This window comes from Girardinichthys multiradiatus, chromosome 21 (assembly GCF_021462225.1).
Source record: "Girardinichthys multiradiatus isolate DD_20200921_A chromosome 21, DD_fGirMul_XY1, whole genome shotgun sequence".
In the NCBI taxonomy this organism is placed as follows: Eukaryota; Metazoa; Chordata; class Actinopteri; order Cyprinodontiformes; family Goodeidae; genus Girardinichthys; species Girardinichthys multiradiatus.
In genome coordinates this window covers 22478132-22504921 of record NC_061813.1, presented here as the reverse complement: position 1 = coordinate 22504921, position 26790 = coordinate 22478132, and the positions used below count along the sequence as shown (strand labels likewise).

The following is a 26790-nucleotide window of genomic DNA, read 5'->3' as shown; positions in this document are numbered from 1 at the left end:
TGGGGTTGGGACCAACAGTTGTGTTGTGCAGGAGGTGGATACAGTACACAGCTGATAGTCCTACTGAATAGACTGTTAGAATTTGTATTATGGCCAGAAAAAAGCAGCTAAGTAAAGAAAAACGAGTGGCCATCATTACTTTAAGCAATGAAGGTCAGTCAGTGCGAGCAATTGGGAAAACTTTGAAAGTGTCCCCAAGTGCAGTCGCAAAAACCATCAAGCGCTACAAAGCAACTGGCTCACATGAGAACCGCCCCAGGAAAGGAAGACCAAGAGTCATCTCTGATAAGTTCATCCGAGTCACCAGCCTCAGAAATCGCAGGTTAACAGCAGTTCAGATTAGAGAACAGGTCAATGCCACACAGATATTCATACAATATTCATAGTCATGAAAATAAAGAAAACTCTTTGAATGAGAAGTTGTGTCCAAACCTTTGGTCTGTACTGTACATTCTTTAAAAAAAAGAATTTTAGACAGAAATCTTTATTCATACCCCATCCTCATCAGTTTTATCCAGTAACTTGGGATTCGCAGAGAGCAAGATATCCATGGTTTGTGTGTATCCTTCAGAAGAAGCATGGTGCAGACAACTCCAGCCTTTGTAATCGCTGTAAAAAATTTTCACAGGTTTATGTAACATAGCTTTTCAACATATTGATTTGGCTTAAAATATTAGTATTAACAAGACTGTATGAATCACTTTTGCAGGATTTTTTTACTTTCGCAATGGGTATGCATGCTGTCTATAGAGCATTTGTGTCTACCTGTGAAAGAGAGCTCCTTTGCGCAGCAACAGCTGTACCACCTTGGTGTGCCCACCTTTTGAAGCCAAATGGAGTGGCGTCAGGCCCCGCTCATCACCTTCATTAAGCAGACGAGAGTCTGTGATGGTCTCCAGTAACCTGTGGCAGGTATTGATGCGCCCATATCTTAAAAAGATGAGGAGAGATATTGGAGAGATATTGAGCTGCGGAAACCCCAATATGCTCTAACAGCTATGCTGACTCTAAAGTTGAGTTGCAGAGTTGTTTAAATTACAGAATGAGGCCAAATGGCTGTTTTATTTCTTCAGTTATAACTTATACTAAATCATTCGTGTTATTAATAGTGTCATTGTTGATTTTCCTTTTAAACAAGCTCATACTAACAATACAAAACTTTTCATGAGCATCTTTGACATCTTTACTTGAAAGTACAGATTACAATTTACAATAAAAGTATAGCTGCTTAATGTATTTCAAACCTGACTTTTCTATTTCAAACTAAACAATATGACTACCTTTACAGTTGAGTACATGAGTTGACAAACATGTTTAAGTAGAAAAATGAGAGGAGCCTGGAGTTATGATTTTAATCCCCCAAAGCGAAAGAGAAAAAGAGAAAAAAAGAGAAAATAAAAAAAGAATCCCCCAAACCACCGCAGCACTCCTCAAACAAGTTTTTAACCTGTAGTTAAAAAACTACCGTAAAGGTTAGAGTCAACCATTCTAAAAGCTATGAAAATTTATCTGCTGTGTTATTATTAAATATCTTTCTTTGCCTCTGAAATTTTTAGAAAGGTCAGCAGGATTTGTGTCAGCACGATGAATAGAGCAGGGTTTAAAAGTGGGATTTCATCAAGATTTAAAGCATGATATCATAACATAGTTTTCTTTTGCCCCTGAGTTCTAATTAGATAGGGGAGAGTGATTGAAAAATCAATACAAATAAATGTCTGATGTTCATTCTTTTACAACATTTATTGCATTTCTTCACATTTCTAGCTAATTGAATTCTATTCTTATGACAGCACCTTCAGGTTTCAGAAGAATTACCGCATGGTGCAATTAATCTTTCAAAAAAGGTTATGAGGTAAGAAATTTTTCACTGGATTAAAACATCTGGTGACTTTTTTTAGAAGTAGTTGGAGCATTAATTTATTACCTGTCTATCTTTGTTTAATTACAGAGACCTAATTACAGAGACATCTCAGTTTGTTTTAGATAATAAGTCTGAGCAATTCATTCTTTTGATTAACCTTTTATTATCTTGTGCTGTCACTGATCACCTAAAGAAGGATAAAGTCACACTTGGATGGAGCTTCAACTTTCAAAAACCAGGAACTTCTCGCTGCAAGGCAATAGTGCTACCAACTGCACCACCGTGCAGCCAAATATCAATCAAACAATTTTAAAGTCTTGGGCCACTGTTGGCTTGAACAGAAACCCAAGCTAACACTGATCATTATCAAAGAACTAAGCAACTTTCACTTAAATTCCAGTTAAATCAGTGTTTTACTTACTGTGCAGCAAAGTGAAGAGCAGACTTCTTGTCTTTGGACTTACATGCAAGGCCGACTTGCCCCGAGAGGCCCAGCATGTTCTTCACTGAGTCATGGATACCCAGTCTGCAGGCATAGTGCAGTGGTGTGCATCCCTCTTTATCTTCACAGTTCAGCAACGCCTTCACATTGTTATGCTAAAGTCAGAGACATTATAGACAAGTTGGACTAATAGCAAACAAGCTCTATTCCAAAAAAGCTAGGCGTACATTAGTAATAAAATAAATGAGTGTTAGAAAACAAACAAATCGTGTGCTAAAATGTGCAAAGATAGCCTTTCAAACTATTTATTAGGCCTGAGCAGCGAAAGCCCTGCGAAGGCTTGTTGGAACTGCTCCGTTTATTATCTCCTGACAAATAAATTGGCTTTTTGGAGACTCATCAAACTTCACTGACAATTGTCCCGTTTGTAAAATCTTTGTATTTTAATGGAACTGAAAATAGCCATGGCTCTACAGCACCCCCTAAACTGAGATGGGCCAACTGGTAAGTCGTAGAGATTTGAAATTTGGTACATAGGTAGATCCCTCCAAATCATGAAAAAAGTCTCTTGGAGGTATGCCCTAAAACCAGCAGAAGGTCAGCCATTTTGGGTCAAAGTGTTATTTTGGGGCATCTTTGACATTTCATACATGTCAAACTTTAACAAACTCCTCCTAAGGATTTTGAGATATAGGTTTCAAATTTGGTCTGTATGCACTTAAGGAATAGGGGATTAAAAGCTATCAAAATCAAGAATTTTTGAGCATGCTGAAGGGGCGGACCCAGGCCTTAGACTTTTCCGTCTCGCCAAAAACTTCGAGATTTTGACATAGAAAGGTTGACATATACCAAATTTGGTATTCCATTCAATTCAAAAATACTTTATTAATCCCAAAGGGAAATTAAATGTTGTTATAGCTCATATTATGAAGGTTTCTTCAAAGAGCCGTTGTAGATGCTGATGGCTGTGGGCAGGAAGGATCTCCTGTAGCGCTCCGTCTTACAGCAGATCTGAAGAAGCCTCTAACTGAAGACACTCTGTTGTTTTAGGACAGTCTTATGAAGAGGATGCTCAGGGTTCTCCATAATGTTCTTCATTTTATGAAGAATCTGTCTTTCCACAATGATCTCCAGAGGAGTCCCCAGAACAGAGCCAGTCTTTTTTATCAACTTGTTGAGCTTTTTTAAGTCCCTGGCTCTGATGCTGCTTCCCCAGCAGATGATGGTAGAAGAGATCACACTTTCCACAACAGACTTATAGAAGATATGCAGCATCTTGCTGCAAACACCAAAGGACCTAAGCTTCCTCAAGAAGTACAGTCTGCTCTGTACCTTCTTGTGGATGGCTTCACAGTTGCATCTCCACTCTAGTCTGTTATCCAGGTGAACACCGAGGTATTTATACTCCTGCACCACCTCCACTTCTTCTCCCATAATAGAAATAGTTTTTGACTTATTCCTGTTTCTCTTAAAATCTACAATCATCTCCTTTGTTTTAGTCACATTCAAAATGAGATGATTGTTTCCACACCAGGCCACAAAGTGGTCCACCACCTTCCTGTACTCAGCTTCTTGTCCATTTCTGATCCACCCCACGACTGCAGAATCATCCGAGTATTTCTGCAGATGACAGGAGTCTGTCTTGTACTGGAAGTCTGAGGTGTACAGAGTGAAAAGGAATGGTGAGAGTACAGTCCCCTGTGGTGCTCCTGTGCTGCTGACTACCTGGTTAGGCTCACAACCCTTCAGTCTCACAAACTGTGGTCTGTTTGTCAGGTAGTCTTTGATCCAGGAGATTGTTGAGGCCTCCACCTGAGTCTTCTGGAGTTTCTGACAAAGCAAATCAGGTTGGATTGTATTAAATGCACTGGAGAAATCAAAGAACATGATCCTCACAGTGCTACTGGCTTTGTCCAGATGACAGTGGGTTTGTTGAAGCAGGTGTATGATGGCATCTTCAACTCCAACTCCACAGCGATAAGCAAACTGAAGGGGGTCCTGATGGTTTACTGTTTGCTTACTCAGGTGGGCCAACAGGAGTCTCTCTAGGACCTTCATGATGTGAGATGTCAGGGCAACAGGTCTATAGTCATTGAGGACTGATGGGTGAGTTTTCTTTGGTACCGGAACAAGACAAGAGGTCTTCCACAACACCTTCCTCCTTCTCTCTCTTCTCTTAGCTCCTGCTCTGCATCCACGGCGTCTCCTTTTCAACTCATCAGGGATTTGGGGTTGTAGCTGAAGTATTATTTGAGCTTTTGAGATATTAATCAGCTGCTCCCGGTTGTAAGAAACAACCCCGTTGCCATGGCAATGCATCATAACAAATGTCCAAAAATAGAAAGTTTTAAGAAAAATCCTCCAAGCTGCACAGCATTCGACACTGGAGTGGACAGTCATCGAAAGAAAATCAACTGTATCCACCACAAGAGGAATAGTTCCCAAAAAAGAATAAATCAGAATCAAAAGTAACAGAGCTACTCCAACCTGCTGCCACCTTGAGCGGCGCAATTCTAGAATTTATCCCTTTTACATGACCATTAATCCTATGTGGTCAAATGATACATTTTTTGCTCACTTGGTTTGGAACACAGACACTGTATGCTGGAAGGTATGGCCGTGGCGGCATGGCGAAGTGCAACCTCACGTCTGTCTCTAATTTCCACATATATCATCTCATCTGCACCAAATTCAATCGGATCAATCTTAGTCCAGCCCTCACAGTGCCCCATTAAATATTTTTAAAAATCACCTCCAAGCCATGCTTTGTCCGAGGATTATAAAATTAGGTACACCTATTTAACTTCTCAGGATATACAAAGAAGTGTCTGGGAGTCATGATCCAAACCCCAGGAAGTTGGCCATTTTGGATCAAAGCCCCCATTTTGTCTCTTTTACACAGGTTGTATCTGAGCGAACTCCTCTTACAGCTTTTCATGTACAAACTTCAAAATGATTCAGTTTATTCTAGAAACATCAGCGATCGAAAGCTTTTAAAAGCTTTTTGCTACAAGAAAGAATGTTGCTGTGGCCAAGCCTCAAAATCTGACTTCTCACCATGAAAGATGAAACTGTAATAACTTCAACACATAAGCTTGCAGCATCACCAAACTATATGTGTGTCATCTCAGACCAGCACTGATCATATTTACATGCTTATTTGCTAACATCAGTTTAGCCCCACACACTTAGAACAAGAAGTTACCTGTTTCACTGGTGGATATCCTTCTTTTACACTTTGACTCTTATAGGTTTCAAGCACAGAGTGATCACACTGAACAAGGTGATGTTGAATCCTATTGGGAACAGTTATTGTTGGCTAGAGTCTCTGGGCGTGGCAGCATGGCCAATTATTATATCTTGCCATTTGCATACATTTGCCTCTAAATTTACACAAGAGTGGTTGAATTTACTCTAAACGGAAAACGGTTGATCTTTTTCAACACCTTACAGCTCTATGGGATTACATTGGAATTTGGATCAACAGGACCCCCTAGGAAATTTCAATGGCTTTATCTTGCTCATACACCACTGGACCACACCAAGTTTTATGTGCATCATTGTGGATGAATGCTGAACACATTGGCATAGTCAATTAATAACATCACTTCAGCCCTGCCCTCTGACAAACAAATAATGTTTATTTGCTAATTGACCTTCCTTGACAGTCTCCACATGTTTTGAACTTTGACTAATAACACATAATAATTTTAGACAACATCTTCAAAGTACAACAGGAAGTCTTCATTAATCCCACCAAACCAGAAGTCACCTCACCTTCCGCCAGGAATCTTAGGTTTTGGACAACTTTTTAATGCTTCACCAAAGGTCATATGAAAGCTTGTTCACGGTACCATCTAGTGGTGACATCCAGAATCAAGCAGAGGGCTCGCTATTGGCTTGGCAGCAATGCAAGACTCCCACGGTCGCAGCACAGGCCAAGTGGTGCTAAGCAGCAAGGGCAGCCAAATGCTGCTTGCAGTTTTAATTAAATTTGACAGTTTCACAGTTTGTGACATATTTTGATAAATTTATTTTGTTTTTCAATTAAACATGTGGGACAATAACTCCCACAATAACTTCTGAATTTCAAAAATGTACATATGGTACTCTGTAATCCATCCATTCATCCTATTAGGGGAAACCAGATGTTATTCTACCCAGGCCATTCCTGAGAATATGATGGCAAGGAAGAAGATGTTTTTCCTTCTGTTGATTTGTGGTTTGCCCCAGTTGGAAGTACCTGGATTTGTTCAGTGTAAAAGAGCATTGGTACTACTTCAAGTTCCCCCTGGTTGATCAAGCTTCTTGCCCTGTCTCTATAGCTAAGTGCATCCTCCCTACAGAAGACACTTATTTTAGCTGCTTTAATGTATGAACTTGTGCGATCAGTCATGATAAATATCTAATGACCGTAGGTGAGGTTCACAAGATAGACCAATAAATCAAGTACTTAGCTTTTTGATTCAGCTGTCCCCATTACTGCAGACAAGACCCTAATCTCAATCCATTATACCATCACTTCTTAACAAGACATCAAGATACTTCAGCTCATCCACTTGAGGCAGTCTTACCCCTGATGAGGAGGTAGCCATCCACCTTTTTGCAGTTGAGAACCATGGCCTCAGACTTGGAGGAGCAGACTCTCACTCTGGCAGCTTCACACGCAACTGCAAACCACAGGGCAACCCCAGGGAAGTCTAACCCACACTGGAAACAAGTCCAATTCTAACCCAAGAATGCAGACATAACTCTTGTTTTGGGGATACAATGATTGGATAGCCACTACAAGATAGCTAGTTATTTCATACTCCTGCAACGTCTTCCACAAAAATGCCTCAAGGGCCTAGGTAAAAAGCCTTCTCTATATCCTGGACTAAACAACCGCAGTTCCATGACCAGGAAAAAAGCCATACTGCTCCCCCAGAATCCAAGATTTTACAAATGGTCAGAGCCTACATTCCAGCACCTTTGAGTAAGCTTTCCAAGGGTGGCTGAGACATATCATTACTTGACATTTGGTACACACTTTCTGGTATCTTTTTTATTGGATTTACTATCTTGTTCCCCCAGTCTTCAGTGCAACATTGATGAGATGTATCAACAATGATGGCCAACCATCTCCAGAGACTTCACCATACGACACCATACGTTCCCAGATCACCCTTACTATTTTCTTGGGTTTACTGGGTCTGCAGCTTTCACCACCATTGGATCCAACTTTCTAAAAAGTGGTGATCAATTGATAGCAATGCTTGTATATTCAATGAGTGTCCATGACACAGTATAATGCTGCACATCTGATACGATATCTAACTTGATCATCGACCTTTGGGCCAAGGTAATGCACCCCCAAGTACAATTGCATTGGACATGTCAAAGTGAGTAAAACTGGATCATCTGTATTGAATGGTATAAACTACTTAATAACTACTTATAAACTACTTAATGCTAATATCCAATGTTGGACCCAGCCATAGATGGAGAACAATCACGGAACTACACATACAAAAGAAACGGGCAACAACTATGAACACTAGAATGCATTAATCCATTTTCAGAAAAACTCCCCAGAAGGAGGAGTCACAGCTGGAATTGCATGAGATCAAAATACAAAACTGTGGTTTTGTTCTCTTCAATCACAACCATTAACTTGTTGCATTGGGAAGACGTGTGCATGAACATCTGAATGATCTCATTGGCTGAATAAATACCACATCCAGAATCCATAGCTGAGTACGGTCTGATGTTTGTGTATCTGTCAATCGTAAACTAGCCAAAATAAGACTAGTTGCCTTAATCTTTCTTTATGAGTGTCTGCACAAAAAAAACAAATCTGAGCCAGAGATTCCCAAATAATAGATGGTGTCTCTAACTAAAGTGGTTTTCCCCACTGCCCAAAGAAGACGGCATCAAAACCGCATTCCTGCATGCCAGTTCAAGCAGACGCTCATCCAAACACCACATGCTGCCCTGATGTGCCAGCCCGAGAAGCAGATGCTCCCCTAAGGCAGCTGAACCGAGATGGCATCTGCTCTGCAACTGATTGCCCTTTGGACCTCCTGTCCTCCTGTTCACCAGAACGGCTAACATAAGAGGTTGTGTCTTGGCAGAGAAAATGTATTTAGTCTAAAAAAATGTAAATGTTGTTTTTTTTAATTGTGTAACATGAGTCTGCGCCGCTTTTATGTGTTTTCCCTCCATCTCCTTTCAGTAACCTTTTAAACTATAGCCACATAATCCTATAAATGAGTTAAATTGTCTCCGGAATCTGCTAGGCTAAAGCTAAAAGCTACACTACTGGTAAAATGGAAGCCATAGTGGCTGTGTTTAGAGCAAAGCTCCTTTTTGCCACACTACAATCAACCATAACATACCGCCAGCACTCATACGCACATTAATATTTAATTGTCATAAAAGTACATATGAGACTTAAAGGGGTTGCTATATAAAGGCTGCTATTTTTCCTTTTGGTTAGCTGAACTGCTAACCTGCTAACACTATCACGTCTGTCTACTCATTCACCATCTTGTGAGAGGCTAAAACATTCCTTGTCGCTATGCCAGTGGTCCATCACTCCATTTCAACATTATCCACTGTGATGGCTGGTTTACAACATTAAAAATCAATTGTCCAAAAAGTTATTTTGCCAAATAAGATTTAAAAATTTTATTTTGCTAAAATAATAGTGGCAGTTTGAAACATTAAAAATCAAATTTTTACATTTTTGTTGATCTCTATTTTGACTTTTCAAAATATTGTTTTATTGAAATATTTTATTTTCCATTTTTTTGCATTGTGATTTGCTTGAACACAAGGGTTATTCTTAATTAGTTTTAAAACTAATTTGACCCCACTCTAAATTCCTCAGGATAAACCTTTGTTCTTAAAGAAGAGAGATTTTTTTGGCTAAAATTCGTTCCCCTTTTGTAGAGGATGTTTTCCTCATTCTTCTTATTTTTACTTAGTAATGTACTAGTCTAATAGAACAGTTGGTTAATTTTATCTTGAAGTTTAATTACTTTCTGTCAATGAATTCTTAGATTTTGGAACAAAGTTTCTTTGTGTTTATTCTCTAATGTATGCAGACCTTGCTGATGAAAGAATCTCCTCTTTCATCTATTGTTCTATAATGCCATGCCACATTGGGCTGGGATTAACAAGACAATACCTGACGGACTGAAAGTTATTTGGCTAAGGATTCCGGATCAGGTGGTGCCCTGATTTAGAAATCTCAGTTTCATATTGTAACAAATTCCTTTTTTGAAATCTGTGAAACCACTGTTGCTTCAGTAAAATCTATAATGTTTAAAACACTCTTTTAATTTAGCAGTGGAGTCCTCTGTATTGGCTTGCCATAAATGAGCCATTCACAGCAGAGCTCAAGGCAAATTGATTGAGGACAGTGCTTTAATTAGATTCCAATATGTTAATGCCTTTCTTTAAACTCCACATTGTGAATTTGTGGAGCAACGAGTCCATACGTACCTGTAGCACTTCTTCTGGGAGATTTTTCAGACCCTTGGGCTGCAGGATGGCCAGGTGAAGGAAGTTACAGCCACATTTGTCTCTCACATTCACATCGGCCCCTTAAAAGTTATGAGCATATACTTAAAACCTATACCAAGTAACATTATCAGTAATCATACGTTTAATCTGTGTACTTCTGGTAGAGGTGTGCAGCATTTTATCCCACCTTTGGACAGTAGCAGAGCTACAGTCTTCCATGCTCCACAGCTGGTTGCCAACAACAAAGGGGTGTTTCCTTTGCAGTCAGTGCTGTTCAGGTCAGAACCCTAGGAAGAAAATACACAAAAGCCTTAACATTACCTCATTTATTTTCAATGTATTCATTTTATTAAACCATTTAGAACATGGGTATGAATGGATATTTATAAATGGAAACAATTTCTGGCATTAATAGCACTACCATACTTTAGTTTAACTGGTCTCCCTCACAAAAACCAAGAATTATGAGCAAGGGTATCTCTTCGTAGAGCTCATTTGGGTCCTAGGAATGTTTATACTGCTACAGATCCCCAGGGGTAGAGTTGCATTTAGCAGGCGCTCTCTGTCCAATAATCTTTTGTTTCATAGTATTAAAATGGAAAGGATTATATTACATACAAATCAACTCCAACTGTGCAATGTTTTCTCTACATCTGGAGGCAGGCATGCTTTTTACCTGAAACATGCAACTTTAATCACTGGAATTCTTTACATTAATATGTGAGTAGATATTAAGAGCATATTTGATGTTCCCTTCATAAGATCATTTTAGAGGGACCAGATGGTCACATGAAAGATGTTCAACCTAAATACATAATTTAATTCAAAGACCACTGCATTAACACTATCCTTGCTTTTAGACCAAATTAAACATTTTATAAAGCTCAAAGAAAAAACAAAAGCATTGAAGTTGCACAAATAAGAAAAAATCATAAACTTGTGTCAAGAACAGAAAGTTTCTAAAGTGACGATTTCTAAAAACACACATTAGGAGGCCTGCAGCATGCAGTGCCCCTCAGCATGATGCTGCCACCATCATGTTTCACAGTGATACCCACTGTGAAACATGATTGTGGATGTGCTCAGGGTGATGTGCAGTGTTAGTTTCCCTGCTCACATAGGCAAAACTTTGAATTTTGGTCTAGTCTGACCATAGCAACCTCTTCCACAATTTGGTGAACCCCATATGACTTCTTGTAACAAGCCCTGAACCCAACATCTTATGGTTTTTTTTTTAGCAGTGGTTTTCCTGCATTATTTCTAAAAGGCAACTGGCAGCACTGGATTTAGGTGTTCCAGAGTAAAGGGGGTTGAACAAAAATGCACGGCACTCTTTTTGGATTTTTATTTGTAAAATATGAAATAAACAAAAGTAATGGATTGATTCCTTTCTCTTTAGTATTATGAGTGTCAAAACTTTTCCAAAACACTGTAAATCCTGTTTGATACCTTTAATAATTTTGACTTTAACAATGTCTGGGCTGAAGAGCGGAGACAGACCTGGTCTTGTAATGTTTGCCAGTTCATCTCAATTTTATAGTTTCAGAATTTAACAGGCTCAGCAGAACAGGATATCAAGTACAGCAACAGCTTCTGATGATGATACCTAAACCTGAAACAGGATGTTTCCCTAACAGATGTGTACTTGCATGTCCATGTGTATTTGTGAGGGCTATATTTACCAAAGAAATTAGGTACTCCGCCAGCTCTGCATGGTCAAATATTGTTGCCCTGGAAAAGCAAACACAGTTGCTGTAAACCAACAAAAACAGATGCGACAGCCAAAAACCTCAGTCATGGTGTCCAGTGTTGAATAAGAGTGACCTAACTCTAATTCTGTTTCATCAGAGTGTGACATAACAAATGGATTTTCCTTTATTATTTCATCTTTTATCTCCTGGGTTGCAGTTGTTCCTTTAGATGACGCAGAGCAATCATAAATTCCTCGCAGACTGGTGACGTTCTGCATTTGCAGTGTCTAAAGTGGATGATTTGTACAACTGCGTGACTGACGGAAAGATATTTGTTAATCAACATGTCTGTAAACCCATCATCTAAGGACAGCACAGACCTGCTACTGCATTAAAAGGAACATATTAGACATCATGTGATGTGATTTTTTTTTACACAGGATCGTAACACTGATGATGTACTGTTGTAGAACTTTAATATGGCAATGTACGTTATGCTCCGTTCTACAACATGAACTCTTTTTTTGAAGCACTCAAAAAAACTAAATAGGAAAAAATGTTGGGATTGCTTCAATGGCTAACTTTATTTGCACTTGTGAGTCATATTTATTTAATCATACACATAGTACTGTAAAATTTCCAATGATCTGCTAATATTTAAATCCAAAAGTTAATGAGAAATACTTTGGTTTCAGCCTGTATGGTTTATCCTAGTTTGCCTGATTAGCTAATTCTTGATTAGCCAAAACTCTTTGTGAGGTAAGAAATGAAGTGGTTCTTTTGAGATCGTTTTGTTGACAGAGTTGGCTAATAAGAGCTGCTTGTCCGGCTGGACAATAATACTTTGTAACTTTAGCATTAGAAAAGTCTTTAGCACTTTTAAATTATCTAGTAGTATTTAGAGCTGGTATCTGCTTTAGAACTTCCAATCGTTGCCTAACTAAAGGAACATTTCACATTTTCTTAAGGAATTTGAACTGGATTTTAGCCTTTCCGGTATGAAATCTAACAATACTGATCAAAACTAATGGGATCCTTCTAAACTGAACAGAATTTTATTTATTTTTTTAAGTGGGACTATAGAAACTTTTATTCTATTTGTGAAAACACAAAAGTGGCATTTTTAATGCTGTATTCAACATTAGAGCCACCTTAAATTAAGACAAGCAGGAAAACTGCAAATCTGACCTGAACTATTCGCTGATTACAAATTATTTTAAACAAAGTTAATCTATTTATAGTTAATCCTATAAAGGATTTGTATTGTTTACCATTACTTTGAACGGCCCACGTGTTAAATCTCATTAACTATCTCTTTATGTCTAATTAACAAATAACACACTTTGATAAAACAAATGAAGTATAAGAGGAGGCTAACTGCTGACATTCATTCTGGCTAGGATGACAGGAGAACACCCACCTGTGCAGAGGGGTCTGGCAAGCCCCATCAGTCAGGCTGATGACATCTTCTACTTGGTCCACAGTGGACAGCATCAGTTTTACCACCTCAATAGCGCCTTGAGTGCAGGCCAAATGAAGTGGTGTGCAGCGATCATTCTAAACCACAAAATATCACTGCATTACTGTATGTGGAATTAAGAATGAACGATGCATTAATATAACACATATCTGCATGCAATGGTCTATTAAGACGGAGTAAAATATGCAGGTATTTGAATGCACAAAAGCATATCTTGCACATGCTTTATACATCCAGTGAAGCATTAGAGATGTATCTCCCAGCCTGGGTGGTTTAACACTGTGGGTTTTATCTCAGCCTTTTGCTGAGATAACAAGAACTGGCACAAAAGGGGGCAGTGATTACCCCACTCAGCTCCATGGTGTAAGTGAAGATAATTTGTATTAATTTAGCCAACTAAAGCTTTTGCTATATTCCATACTCTTGCTGTAGATCTGGCCACTAGCCCGGAGCTGGAGATGATGAGCACTCCCAGATGAGCGGGATGAGACATGTTCTAATAGCATAATTGCTAGGGAAATGTTGTACAGGTGTAGGCAAATAGGCTGTAGAAATTTAACAAACAAAAAAAAAATGCAAATCTAACACAGCGTGCAATTGACAGATGGGAGATGAATTGGACCATTTGTATTGTGTTTATAACTATGCCATCATTGGAGATAGGAAAAAACTGTGGTCATAATCAAATGAACATCTGCGTTGTGATTGATGGTTTAAACGCTGATGGAAAGTGTAACTTTATGCAGAGCACTGTAGTCATTTTCATGCTATCTGTTGGTCACATACCTGTTGCTGGTCTATTTTGGCCCCAGTGGCGATGCAGAGACGGATGGCCTCGAAGTTCCCACCACGCACTGCCAGATGGAGAGGGCTGCTGTTGGACTTGTCCAAATAATTGATGTGGGACACTGCATTGTGGCCATTCTCTTCTCCTGCCAATGAATTAAATCAACCATTGCTTGATGCTTGGTATTTAGGATATATTGTGTACATACTGACACTTTCTATTGAGCTTGTCTATTTCTGACTTAATTTTGTTTTTCTGTCAGTATTTTAGTCGAAGGAAGTTATGAGTAACTGTGTCCATTAAAGTGGACATGAAGAAAACTTCCTCCAACAAACCAAAATTTACCATACAGTCTTATCACAAGCACTGAGTTTCTCTGAGGGATTGAATACACAAGCATTTTTCCTGAAAATGTCTCTTGAGGCTCTCGGGGCCAAAGTGAACTTTTGTAATCTATCAGCCTAATTTGCCATTTGGCCTTGTTAAAAATGTTCATTATTGTCAACACTTTTAGATTTTGTCGACAGATCCAATTTTGTTTCATACCAGCTTTCAGAATAACTTCCATGGCTTTCTTTGCTCCCGCGAAGGCAGCAGCGTGCATGGCGAAATGGCCCAACTTGTTCTGTCTGCAGAGCATGGCTCCGTGCTTTATCTTTAAAAGGAAGGGCAAGGGGAGACCATGTTTTATTGGAGGCAAAGCTGTTGTTGTCTTCTACTATGGTACAGTTCTGTTAAGATGCTAAGCTGGTGGTGAAATAGAAACTGAAATTGGTACGTACCAGTATACTCAAAGCCTCACAGTTATTGAGGGAGCAGGCCAGTATTAGTGGGGTGTTTCCAAGGTCTCCTTGTAGGTTGCAGTCTGTCATACTGTAGGACAAAAGCAGCTAAAGGTGGCAGGGATTAAAAAAAAAGTGTTATCCAATCTGTGACATCATTATGTGTCCTACCAACACATCCTTCATTGTCCTTCATTCCAAACCATGCTGTGTCAGGTTGAGGAGAAGAGCCAAATACTGCACTGACCAAGACAGGTGTCTTTCTGTGTGAAATATTAAGTATCTAGACTTTTCAAATATACGTGGGACACCATGTGATACTACTAGTATCATTGTTCTTTTTTATATTGACGTAAAATCTGTAAAATGTTACATTGCTAAATGTAGGACCCACAAAGGTTGATTGTAATTTGGTATTAGGGTGTTTCACAAAAGTATTCACACCTCTTGAATTTCTCTGGTTTTCAAACTTTTTTAGAAATTAAAATCTGATTTATGTTTATATTGAACGTGGTCTACCCCTAAATACAATCCCCTAAAGCAAAACCAGTTGCTTTTAGAGGTCAACTAATCAGTACGTGAGGTCCATCTGTTTGTAATTTATAGTCCTGATTCCACCACTAAGCACCTCTTTTCAATGATGTGGGCATTTCTGGCCATAGAATAAGATTTGTAACACTTGTTGAATAGTTGCTGTACTAGTTTTAATGAGCCTAAATAAGCATTACAAGCTTTCCCTACTTAGTTTGTCTGTACTCACATGAGGACCTCCTGGGCAATAGAGATTGGCATGTTGCGCCACTTGTTGTAGTTTTGGTTACTGTGTTGGATGGAATTTGTGTGCAAGCCACACTTTTCAGGTTTTTTCTTTGTACAAAAATGTTAAATTATGTACAATTTTACTTTTGTTTCAACACTGTGGAATACTTCATGTCAGCCTTATATAATTCAAACACAAATAAAATACAAATAAAATAGATTAAAGTACAATAAAGCAGGCTTAGTTTGACCACATGAGAAACATTTCAAGGGATGAGAATACTCTTACAAGGCCTTGAGAATAAAGTATTATTTCCAACAGAAATATCAATCCAACGTGATAACTTTGCGTTATTTTGTTACTTTTGTAGGTACAGTTTTTTTACTGCAGTTCTTAAACAGTGAGCTCTTGAGAGGCTTTTCTCCCTCCTCATCCTCTTCCCTCTGCATAATGGCCAAATAACTTCTGGACCTCATCCAGTCTCGTTTCTCACTGTTCAGTTGGTTTGAGCTTTTTAATTATTTCTCTGACTGAAGATTTTGGCAAGTTTAGGCAACTACTTATTTTTTGACCAAAGCATATCAACATGTGAATTGCATGTTCTAATTTATTTCCCCTTTTTAAGGGTGAAGAGAAGTGGGCCTCTGTGTCAGGTAATATTCATGCCCCAGCAAAACAGGATGTCATAAATTATACATTAAAATAACAACTCAAGTAACAAGTAACACTCTGATAACTTAAAAATAAAACTGTGAATTGAAAACAGTGATGAAATCTTTAATAGTGGTATGCAAAGGTTGGATTTTTCTGTACATTTCAGTGTAAAATTGTGCTGCTGTAATAAAAGATGAGTTTATTTTAAGGTGCACTCTCAGCCTTCTCACCTCTACCAGGTTGTTGTGTCCAAGGCTGACTGCCACGTGCAGGGGGGACAGGAGGGCATTGTTGAGGATGTTGGGGTCGGCCCCTAGGTCAAGAAGGACCCTGCAGCTCTCCGCTTTGTTCTTCTCCACTGCCCAGTGCAGAGGCACATTGCCCTGGTCATCACGGCTGTTCAGTTCTGTGACATAACACGCGAACACATGCGAAAACACAAACATGCATGTACATTGTTTTATATCCTCACCATTTTGATATGCACCATATTACAGAATGCAGAAGAAAAACATTTAGTCAAAGCCCCTTTAAGACAGAATTATGATAATTCCAATAAAGCATTCAGCAGTGCACTATGATCAATGATGAGTCATGCTTACCCTGTGAATCTATGACAGAGGTGATAAATTGAATGAGAGTGACGTGGCCCCCTGCAGCAGCATGATGAAGTGGACTGGCTCCACATTCATCTTTCTCACCGAGGACCTCTGGGCTCTTCCTCACCAGGTTCTCCAGAAGTGCCAGGTCCCCCTTCTCTGCCAACTGACAGTAATATTGATTGCAGTATATGTTCACGATACTGATCCACACAGATGCACTTCGTTTGTGTATCTTGTGCATTGTCATGATTATCTGCCTGTTTGCTTAGGATACTGTTGCAAAGAAAGCTTCTATTTTTAAATAACTGTCTTTTTGGTTAAATCTGGGCGAAACGAGTAGTTATCGAGAGAGAAGAGAAGCTATCTGTTTGGGAAGACTTTTCTCTGACTTATTGCTTATTATATCAAGAATTTAATATATTTAAAAGGAAAATACTTAACATTCCAATGACTGGCTCTCTTGGGGTTTTTGATGTGTTTACCAATATTTTACTGAACAGTTATTAGCTACAATATCTACCTTGAAACAAAGCAATAAATTAAGTGAAATTGATTGTTTCATCCAACATAGGGAACATTTTTAAACTGTTTTTCTTCTATAGGTACCTGGTTTTTAGTCTACCGCAAAATACTTTGAGTTGTTCAGCTTTATAGTTTTTGGAAAAGTTGAAAACTTGAAGGGCTTCCTCCAAAGATTTTCAATTGGGTTCAGGTCTGGAGACTGGGTAGGCCACTCCAGGACCTTGAGATGCTTCTTAAGGAGCAACTCCTCAGTTACCCTGGCTGTGTGCTTCGGGTCGTTGTCATGCTGGAAGAACCAGCCACAACCCATCTTCAGTGCCCTTACTGAGAGAAGGAGGTTGTTGGCTAAGATCTCCTGATACATGGCCCCATCCATCCTCCACTCAATATGGCACCGTCGTCCCGTCCCCTTTGCAGAAAAGCATCCCCAAAGAATGATGTTTCCACCTCAATGCTTCAAGGTAAGGATGGTGTTCTTGGGGTTGTTCTCATCCTTCTTCCTCCAAACACGGCGAGTGGAGTTTAGATCAAAAAGCTCTATTTTTGTCTCATCAGAACACATGACCTTCTCCCATTCCTCCTCTGAATCATCCAGATGGTTATTGGCAAACTTCAGATGGGCCTAGACATGCACTGGCTTGAGCAGGGGAACCTTGCATGCGCTGCAGGATTTTAATCCATGGCGACATAGTGTGTTACTAATGGTCTTCTTTGAGACTGTGGTCCCATCTCTCTTCAGGTCTTTGACTAGGTCCTGCTGTGTAGTTCTGGGCTGATCCTTCACCTTCCTCATGATCACTGATGCCCCACGAGGTGAGATCTTGCATGGAGCCCCAGACCAAGGGAGATTGGCCTTCTTCTAGAACTTTTTCCATTCTCTTATGATTGCGACAACAGTCGTTGCTTCTCACCAAGCTGCTTGGCTATTTTCCTGTAGCCCATCCCATTCTTGTGTAGGTCTGCTATTTTATCCCTGATGTCTTTAGACAGCTGTCTGGTCTTGGCCATGGTGGAGAGGTTGGAGTTTGTTTGATTGTGTGTGTGGACAGGTGTCTTTTATACAGATAACAAGTTCAAACAGGTGCAGTTAATACAGGTAATGAGTGGAGAACAGGAGAGCTTCTTAAAGATGAACTAACAGACCCGTGAGAGGTGGGATTCTTATTGGTGGTTAGGTGATCAAATACTTATGTCATGCAATAAAATGCAAATGAATTACCTAGAAATCAAACAATGGGATTTTCTAGATTTTGTTTTAGAATTAATCACTCACAGTTAAAGAGTACCTAGGACAACAATTAAAGACTTCTACATGCTTTGCAAGTGGGAAAACAGTAAATATTTGTTCTCCCCACTGTATTTTTTATATTTCTATTGACTTTATGAGGCAAAGATTGAGCGATTTTGTCAAAAAGAATGTCTTTGATGGAGTCAATGCGAGGTATTCAAATCAAAGAACACTTCACAAGTTGTAAACTTTTGGAAAAACTTTGCATCACCGGTACACCACAGTAAGCAGTGCCTATCACACAGTCCCCCGGCTGCTCTGGGTCACTCTGATCTCGTGATGGTCCATCTCATTCCTGCATACAGGCTGAAGATAAAGCTCTGTAAACCTGTGGTCGAGTCATCAAAGAAGTGGACCAGTGAAGCTGTACATAATCTTCATGTTTGCAGGAATCTGCATGTTTGGACGGCCTTGACTGGGATGTTTTTAGGAATGCTACCAACAACCTGGACGAGTTTACAGAGGTATGATGTCCTACATCAGCCTCTGTGAGGATATCTGTATGTCAATACGCACAAGGGCGAGTTATAACACTGACAAACCTTGGTTTACAGCCAAACTCAGACAGCAAGGGTTGGAAAAGGAGGGGGCAATCGCTCACCATCCCCCGTGCTTCTTCCACTCATCCCCAGTCCACCATTTCCTCCCCTCTCTCCTCAGAGTTGACCAGCTCCACCCACTCCACCCCCTCTCCTCCTCTCTCCATTTCAGAGAAGGAAGTCAGTAGTCAAGTCAAGTCAAGTTTATTTATATAGCACTTTTCAGCAACAAGGCACTCAAGGAGCTGTACATAAGAAAAAACATTACAATGATACAGAAAATCAAACAACAGAGGTAATAAAAAATAATAATAAAGAGAATGTGTTGTGAATTGGCGCTATTTAAATAAACTGAATTGAATAGAATAGAATGATGGATAAGAAAATGAAAGGAAAGTTGGACTGAAAACATAACTAATAATGTTTAGATGGCACAGTCAAAGGCCACTCTAAACAAATACATTTTTAATCTTGATTTGAAGCAATTTAGGGTTTCAGCACTTTTACAGTTTTCTGGGAGTTTATTCCAGATTAGTGGAGCATAAGAACTAAAAGCTGCTTCTCCATGTTTGGTTCTGGTTCTGGGTATGCAGAGTAGATTTGAGCCAGAACACCTGAGAGGTCTGCGTGGTTGATACACTGACAACAAGTCGGTAATGTATTTTGGTGCTAAGCCATTCAGTGATTTATAGACTAACAGAAGTATTTTAAACTCTATTCTCTGAGCTACAGGGAGCCAGTGTAGGGACTTTAGAACCGGGGTGATGTGCTCCACTTTCTTTGTTCTAGTGAGGACGCGGGCAGCAGCGTTCTGGATCAACTGCAGCTGTCTGATCGACTTTTTAGGCGGACCTGTGAAGATACCGTTGCAGCAATCAATTCTACTAAAGATGAACGCATGAATTAGTTTTTCAAGGTCCTGCTGAGACATTAGTCCTTTAATCCTGGAGATCCTGGAGTTCTTTAGGTGATAGAACAGTAGACTGTTTAAGAGGCAGAAACCCCACAAAGCAGCTGGACCAGACTATGTCTCCCCTATGTCTCCCCATCCACCCTAAAGAACTGTGCTGAATAGCTGTCTACAGGAAAGATTACAGCTGACTCCTCTCACCCTGGACATAAACTGTTTCAAACTCTCCCCTCTGGCAGGAGGCTGGGGTCCATTAGGACAAAAACCTCTCGCCACAAAAACAGCTTCTTCCCATCTGCAGCTAGCCTCATTAACAAGGCCCTGGTCCCCCACTGACACTTACCCTCACAAATAGTACGAACATCTCAGCACATGTAAATACTATTTCATTTAATTCTATATTGTTATTATTGTATATTTTTAATATTTGCCACAGTGCTATATTTTTCTCATAACATTCCTATACAACTTATTTTGTTTTTAACTACATATTTCCAAATTTGTTTATGTCAACTGTATGTTTGTCCATGTGTAGCACCTCACCACCAAAGCCAACTCCTCATTTTTTTCTGATTCTGATTCTAAATTCAAATTGTCAAGCATGTTGCTGGTAGCATCATACTGTGAAGCTTATAAGCTGCCAGGGGTGATGTTGTTTTTCCCAAGTGAATGTAAAACTGAAGATGAGGGACTACCTACAAATTATTTTTGTAACCCAAGATCAACTTCTAGACTGTTACAACCTTAAAGTAACTGGGTGTTTAAAGTTGACACCAATCGCTAAAACTCATTAAAACTGTTTCTTTATTTCATTAAAGCAGGCTAATTTTAGGCGTATGAATTGGTGCTGACCTCAAACCCTAATGAAAATTTGTGGATTTGTCCATGCCAGGAAACAATATTTATTTGAATGAGCTCTACCATTTTTCATACGAATGCTCAAATATTCAGCCAGAGTTACACAACAATTTAGTTGTACCCCCAGTACAATGACAATAAAGACTATTTTATCCCATTCTATTCTATTTTATTGGTGATGACTGCAAGTGTGTACAACTTTCATATGAGCCAGTATGTATATTTTTTCACCTGCATAAATTCTGTTTCCCCTATTTATTTGCTAATGAATTGTAAATCTACATTTGAAAAATAGTGCTTCAAATAAATTATTAAAAGCACAAAAACAATTTGGCATTCATGCAAATGTCGGACCAGACCTTAAATATTTTCCAACTCTAAAGTTTTACCTATTTAAACCCTGACCTAAACAAGGTTATCAGACAGCAGCGTAGAAAGACGAGTCACCACAGATGTTTTGGTGACACATCCTACAATAAGCACTTAACACATAATTTGTTTACTCTTTTCCATTTCTATAATTCTAATTAATCTTGACATTATAAAGAATATATAAAGAACAGAAGAGTAAAAATACATTTAATGTAAACATATCTGTATTTCTTGTCATCGGTGATTTTGTTGCAAAGAAACTGCAACCTAAACATTAACATTTCAATAAATATAAATACTGGTTTGCAATTCTTATTACATATTTTCTCAGGCTGTTCTAATTGCACAAATGAGAGTTTTTATGAACAAACACAATGTTCTGTTTTGATGGATCTAAGAAGTGAAATAGTCACAATATGTATCAGAAATCTGCACCACCTGAAGCAAGTTCACAAAAAAACAAAGGTCTTGCTGTTGGAAATAAAAATAACAAAATGCAACAACCAATTCTTTAATTTAAGTCCGCATTCAATAATCAGAGCAAACTAAATAATAACTCAGATACAGGCTAGGGCTTTTTACGGCAGAGATAAAATCATTTGTTTGCTCGGTCCTTGGGGCTAAAGAAGATTATTGCCCCTTCTCCTGGAGAAACATCCCAGATTTATATGCTATGCAGTAGGGGAAAATGTGAAAAATAAAAGTAAAGAAACAGAACTATTTTAAGGCTTATTTTTGTTACAACTTATTTTTATACTCAACAAATCATAGAATATGATTTGCTTATATGTTGGAATTAATATGTGAATGTGAATGAGTTGTTATGATGTTAAGATGTTTTATTTTCTGGTTTGTTGACTGGATAAATTGACCCTTATGGATCCATTTAATAATTGAAAATAAAATATAAAAGAACTGTTAGCATCCTTAGATGTTTGAGTGTTTGGGTTTGTTTTATGTGTCTGTTTTCTTTATTCCTCTGTTGTTTATGTTCAACACGTGTTGCTATTTTAGTTCATTCTTTTGTTTATTAGTTTCTTAGTTCATTCTTGTGTTCTTTGTTCAGTTGGAATTATTTCTACTAGATCTTCTTCTGAGTTTCTTTTCATCTCTGTTCTGCTCCTTTCTGCTTAATTAGTCTCTCTGCCTTAGCTCCCTCCTTTCACTCTATTTCCACTGTTTCTCATTTCTCTGATTAGCTCATCTGGTTCCATGGTCTATGTCCAATCTTACTGCAGTATTTTAGCCTTTGACTTCTTATTGTTCATTGCTGGATCCTTCTGATGGACTGCCGGATGGTCTGCTGTACTGCTCCTTTTGTCACTACCAGATTATCTGCTTATGTCCCATGTCCTGCTCTCTGTGTTCAAGACCTACCTGTAAGTTTTATTTAAAAATTCTGTTGTCATTAACTTTGCAAAAACCAACACAAATATGATAAGAAATGTTTGATAAGCCTTTGAAACTCTTTGTCACCAAGAGTGGATACTCTTTACAGAGATGTTCATATGTCGTGTTTTCCAAACTAAGTCAAGTCTCCAGTCTTTCATCCCTGTGAGGCAATTCCAAGTCAAGTCTCAACTCCTTTACCCCAAACTGAAGTCTAGTCCCAGGTCCTTAAAGGGCAAGCCTAGTTCCAGTCTGTAATGTTTCAAAGTCCAAGTCAGGTCTGAAGCCTTTTGCCCTCAAGTCTTATGTATTTAAACAGCCAGTCCATGTCAAGCATAATTTCCTTTGCCCGAAGAATAAACCAAGTCTCAAATCTCTGACTGAAATTAAGAATCTTACACCAAAGGCAGGTCATCTAGCCCATTACACAGGATTTGTGTAAATTATGAATTCAAATCAGTCTTTCTGCATGGAATTTGCATTTCCTAGCTGTGCATGCATAGGTTCCCTCTGTGTACAATGGCCTATTTCTGAAGTCCAAAAGACATGACTGTTGGGTCAACTGATTACTCTGAACTTCCCTTAAGTATTAGCGTGTGTGTGTGTGTGTGTGCATGTCTGTTTTTCCTGTGTGTGTCTGTGTTGCTCTGTGATGGACTGCAGACCTGTCCTGGGTGTACCCCACCTCTCACCCATAACTGCTGGTGATAGGTACCAGCCCCCTACAACCCTTAAACGCAAGTGTAGACAATGGATGGACAATCCAAGTCAGAGCTGAGGTTTGTGGCTAACTTACTGTAAATGTTGCTAGATGCCAACATAAAATAGACAAATATTGAAGTTATCGTCACTACCTCCAATGGGCAAGTACAAAGCAGAAAATTTATAATTAGTATACGCAACACTGCAGTAATAACTGGTCATTTGTATACACTAGAGCGGAGCCTCAAATAGGAAAACATTATTAATTTACAACTATAGTACATAAGATAAAGACCCGGGTCCCAGACCTTGAGTCTGGGTCAAGTCTGGAGTCTGTATAGTATAAGTTTGAGTGAAGTCTGAAGGCTATTTTTCGTATGCCTTTAGTGCGATTGAGATACAAGAGTTCAGAGTTTTACAATGTAAAATTAATCTCACCTCGACTGCATTTAGAGTCGCCAGGGCTGAATCTTCATCCTCTATTACGTAAGTATAACAACTGGTCTGGCGCGCCACATCTCTGCTGAAGTTCATCCCTTAGCTGAGGAGACAGGGGCTTAACAATGGAGGCTTTTTATACCATTTAAACATTCAACATGTATGAAACAGCAAAACGGAAACATGGAAAACAAATCCACTATATTCTCAATGAAGCATTAGGACTAAGTGCAAACAGGCTGCTAAATGTGCTCAAGAACAGAGAGTTGCTCTTTGACAGAGCAGATAAGGCATTGTTGCCAAAAGGAGAAATGTGCATAGATGTCTTTGTCTTTACCCAGAAGGGCATTTAGATCTATGGAGTATTTTGGAGGCTGAGACTTTCAGTTTAAGAAAATGACGATGTCCTTCACAGCTTGCTTGTGGCTTGTTTGGGTCCTTCCCAGGTGGCCTACGGGGTGATCCTGGGTGAACAAGATTGAGAGAGACCTTATAATATGCTCCATAAAGCCCATCAGTCACATCCAAAGTCCAAACTATAAACTACTTTTTGGGACATAAAATTCACAGGAATCCCCTTTATTTATTGTAGATGTATTGCTTTCACAAACTGCCGCTGTCCCTTGCCATAACATACTGTAGCTTTTAGGGTTTCTTGTTTGTCTGGCCGGGAAGTTATTTTGTGGAAATGTTTGGTTTCTGCTGACCACCTGATTCAAAAACGCATTTCTACACAGTCAGTGACAGCTCACAACAAACATTTAGGCAATCGAACATGGATCAGTGGCCCTGAACATTGATTCTAACAAGGACTTTTCCATTAAGGGTGGCAGAATGAGCCAGTCCAGATTAAAGTTTGATAATTAACTGTAGGCTCAGTGAGCTGTGGTCACCAAAGCCATTACATTTATTCACTTCTCTTGGGGTGTCTCTGCATTCTAGTAAATGGTTGTTGAGTGCCATAGATGAGAAAACACTCAAAGTAAAGATTGGTTTATTCAATACTATAAATAAAAATGCATACATAAGTTATTTTTTACTTGTAGCTGTAACCTATTTACCTGTTTCTTATTAGAATTTACGTTTCAATCAGTGATATAGCTCTAGCTTAGTGCCCCACTTTATATGCGATTTAGAATTGCACTTAAGCTTTAACCACAAATATAAGTGCACAATACTAAATGATGGTTTGCAATCAGTACCACTATTGAGTCATGATTTCTTGCACATCTTCTGCAGCACAGAACCAATTTTGCAATGCTCAACAAAACCTTCTGTATAATTTGATCTTCTCTAATATGGTGAATTTGGTAAAGAGGCCAGAGAATGTGATAACGCTCATCATTTCCGAGAAGCTGTAGCAAATGTGTGCCACTGGTTTCTACAGTTGATCCTGTCACATATCTGCTTGAAGGAGCCACATGTCTAGGAAGAGCACTAATAGGCACTGGTTGAGCAATTTTTCCAACAAAACAAGAAAACAACTGTGGCTGTTTTACAAATACAAGGATTTATTCTATCATTAAGATTCAAGAGTATAGAAGCACTAAGAGGTAATAGTCTTAAACAAATAAGACAACTGTTTGCATATCCAAATAGATTAGGGTAAAATTACATTTAGCAATTTTTCTGAAAAAACGTTATTGATATATTTATATTATTTGTCTCTTATTATTTTATCTCTTTCCTTTATATTATCCCCCTTTCTTTTTTATCTTGATGTGCTTTTGGGCACATTCTAGATGCCTGGTACTTTTAATTTATCACTCATTTATTTATTTATCACTTTCTAGATGCCTGGTACGTTTTATTTATCTGTATGTCATATACGACATATAAAAATTGTATTACATTTAGTGTTCTAAAACAAGTAAGAGTTTTAAAACAGATTAATTCCCAAATAATAGCAGATTTTGTCACTCCAAAATGGAATGTCAATCGTAGAATGATAGTAAAATATAAGGTATAAAACAATATATATAATATATATTATAGTAAAATGTAATAATCTAAATGATCTAAATTATTTTCAAATATAACGTAAAAAAGAGTAAAACAATTATCATAAACTGTAAATGTTGTTAATCAAATCATCTAGAAATTATTCTACATAAAAAAATATTCAGAAACAGCAAATATCATTAAAACAAAATTCTAAGCATAAAAGATTAAAGACATCCATGGAGACAAGATGTACTTACTGTACGTGTGTGATGCTGCTCCTGAGCTGGGCTATCCAGATGCTCCCTTCACCACCACTAAAAGGCTTTAAATAGTGTGGGAAGCAAGTCATTTCCATGGGTGTTGCCTAATGCAGGCAATGTTCTGCCCTCCTGTGAGCAGAACAGGGACTCACTTTCCATAGTCAGGGAGAGGTGTAACCTGATAGGACACTTGACTGGAACCAATGCAGTAATACAATGAACATAATACATTTTATTTCTTTATAATCCGTTTTAATAAAGTTTCTGAAAGCTGGATACTGTCTTAGTCATTAGGTTCCTGTATTAGACAAAATTACTTCAAAAAGTTTCATGTAATCTGGTTAGAATCTTTCAAGCACAAACGCCAAAGTTCAAAATTTGTGAAAAACAAGTTTCACCATGATTTCAATTTATATGTACCAAAGTTTTCAAGCAACTACAGAGAGAACACACTTTTTGCATGTACCACACGCCTGTTAAAAGGCCAGGCTTTTGAGATGTGCAAAAATAAAACAATAATCATTAATTTCAAAACCTTTTCTGCATATTATGGGACATTTATTATGCACAAATCTACTGAAAAACCAATAAACCAATTGTTGGTCTGTTTTGACCTCTTTGCCTTCCATAAATTGAGATCTCTGGTCTACTGCTATTCAGGTGATCCACAGACTTTCTGTCTGATTTAGTCCTGGACTCTGGCCAGCCCATTACAAAACTTTCATTTTGCTCTCATTCCTATATGAATATAGATGGATATTATATATAATATAATATAATATATATATATATATATATATATATATATACACCCCTCCTTGAACTGCCACCTTAACGTGGTGGAGGGGTTTGAGTGCTCGAATGATCCTAAAGGCTATGTTGTCTGGGTCTCCCATGGCAAACAGGCTCTAGCTGACGGTCAGACAAAGAGCGGTTAAAGAACCCCTCATGACGACTACTAAATCGAAGCACGTGACATTGACTGGTACGGCGGAGCAGG

The 26790-nt window shown here is 38.6% G+C and overlaps 1 protein-coding gene across 1 annotated transcript in view; it reads right to left on the bottom strand.

Moving 5' to 3' along the window:
- trpa1b (transient receptor potential cation channel, subfamily A, member 1b) overlaps positions 1-25849 on the bottom strand; it is a 38364-nt gene extending 12515 nt beyond the window's left edge. The window contains exons 1-15 of the mRNA XM_047350128.1: positions 25788-25849; positions 23924-24050; positions 23587-23689; positions 16569-16731; positions 16197-16372; positions 14553-14660; positions 14317-14425; positions 13770-13915; positions 12924-13060; positions 11495-11543; positions 10000-10099; positions 9792-9892; positions 2283-2458; positions 766-930; positions 495-609 (exon numbers count right to left, since the gene is read on the bottom strand). Coding sequence (XP_047206084.1) covers positions 495-609; positions 766-930; positions 2283-2458; positions 9792-9892; positions 10000-10099; positions 11495-11543; positions 12924-13060; positions 13770-13915; positions 14317-14425; positions 14553-14660; positions 16197-16372; positions 16569-16731; positions 23587-23682 — 1641 coding nt within the window. The 5' untranslated portion in view covers positions 23683-23689; positions 23924-24050; positions 25788-25849. The remainder of the gene's footprint in view (positions 1-494; positions 610-765; positions 931-2282; positions 2459-9791; positions 9893-9999; positions 10100-11494; positions 11544-12923; positions 13061-13769; positions 13916-14316; positions 14426-14552; positions 14661-16196; positions 16373-16568; positions 16732-23586; positions 23690-23923; positions 24051-25787) is intronic.
- Positions 25850-26790: the final 941 nt, after the last annotated feature.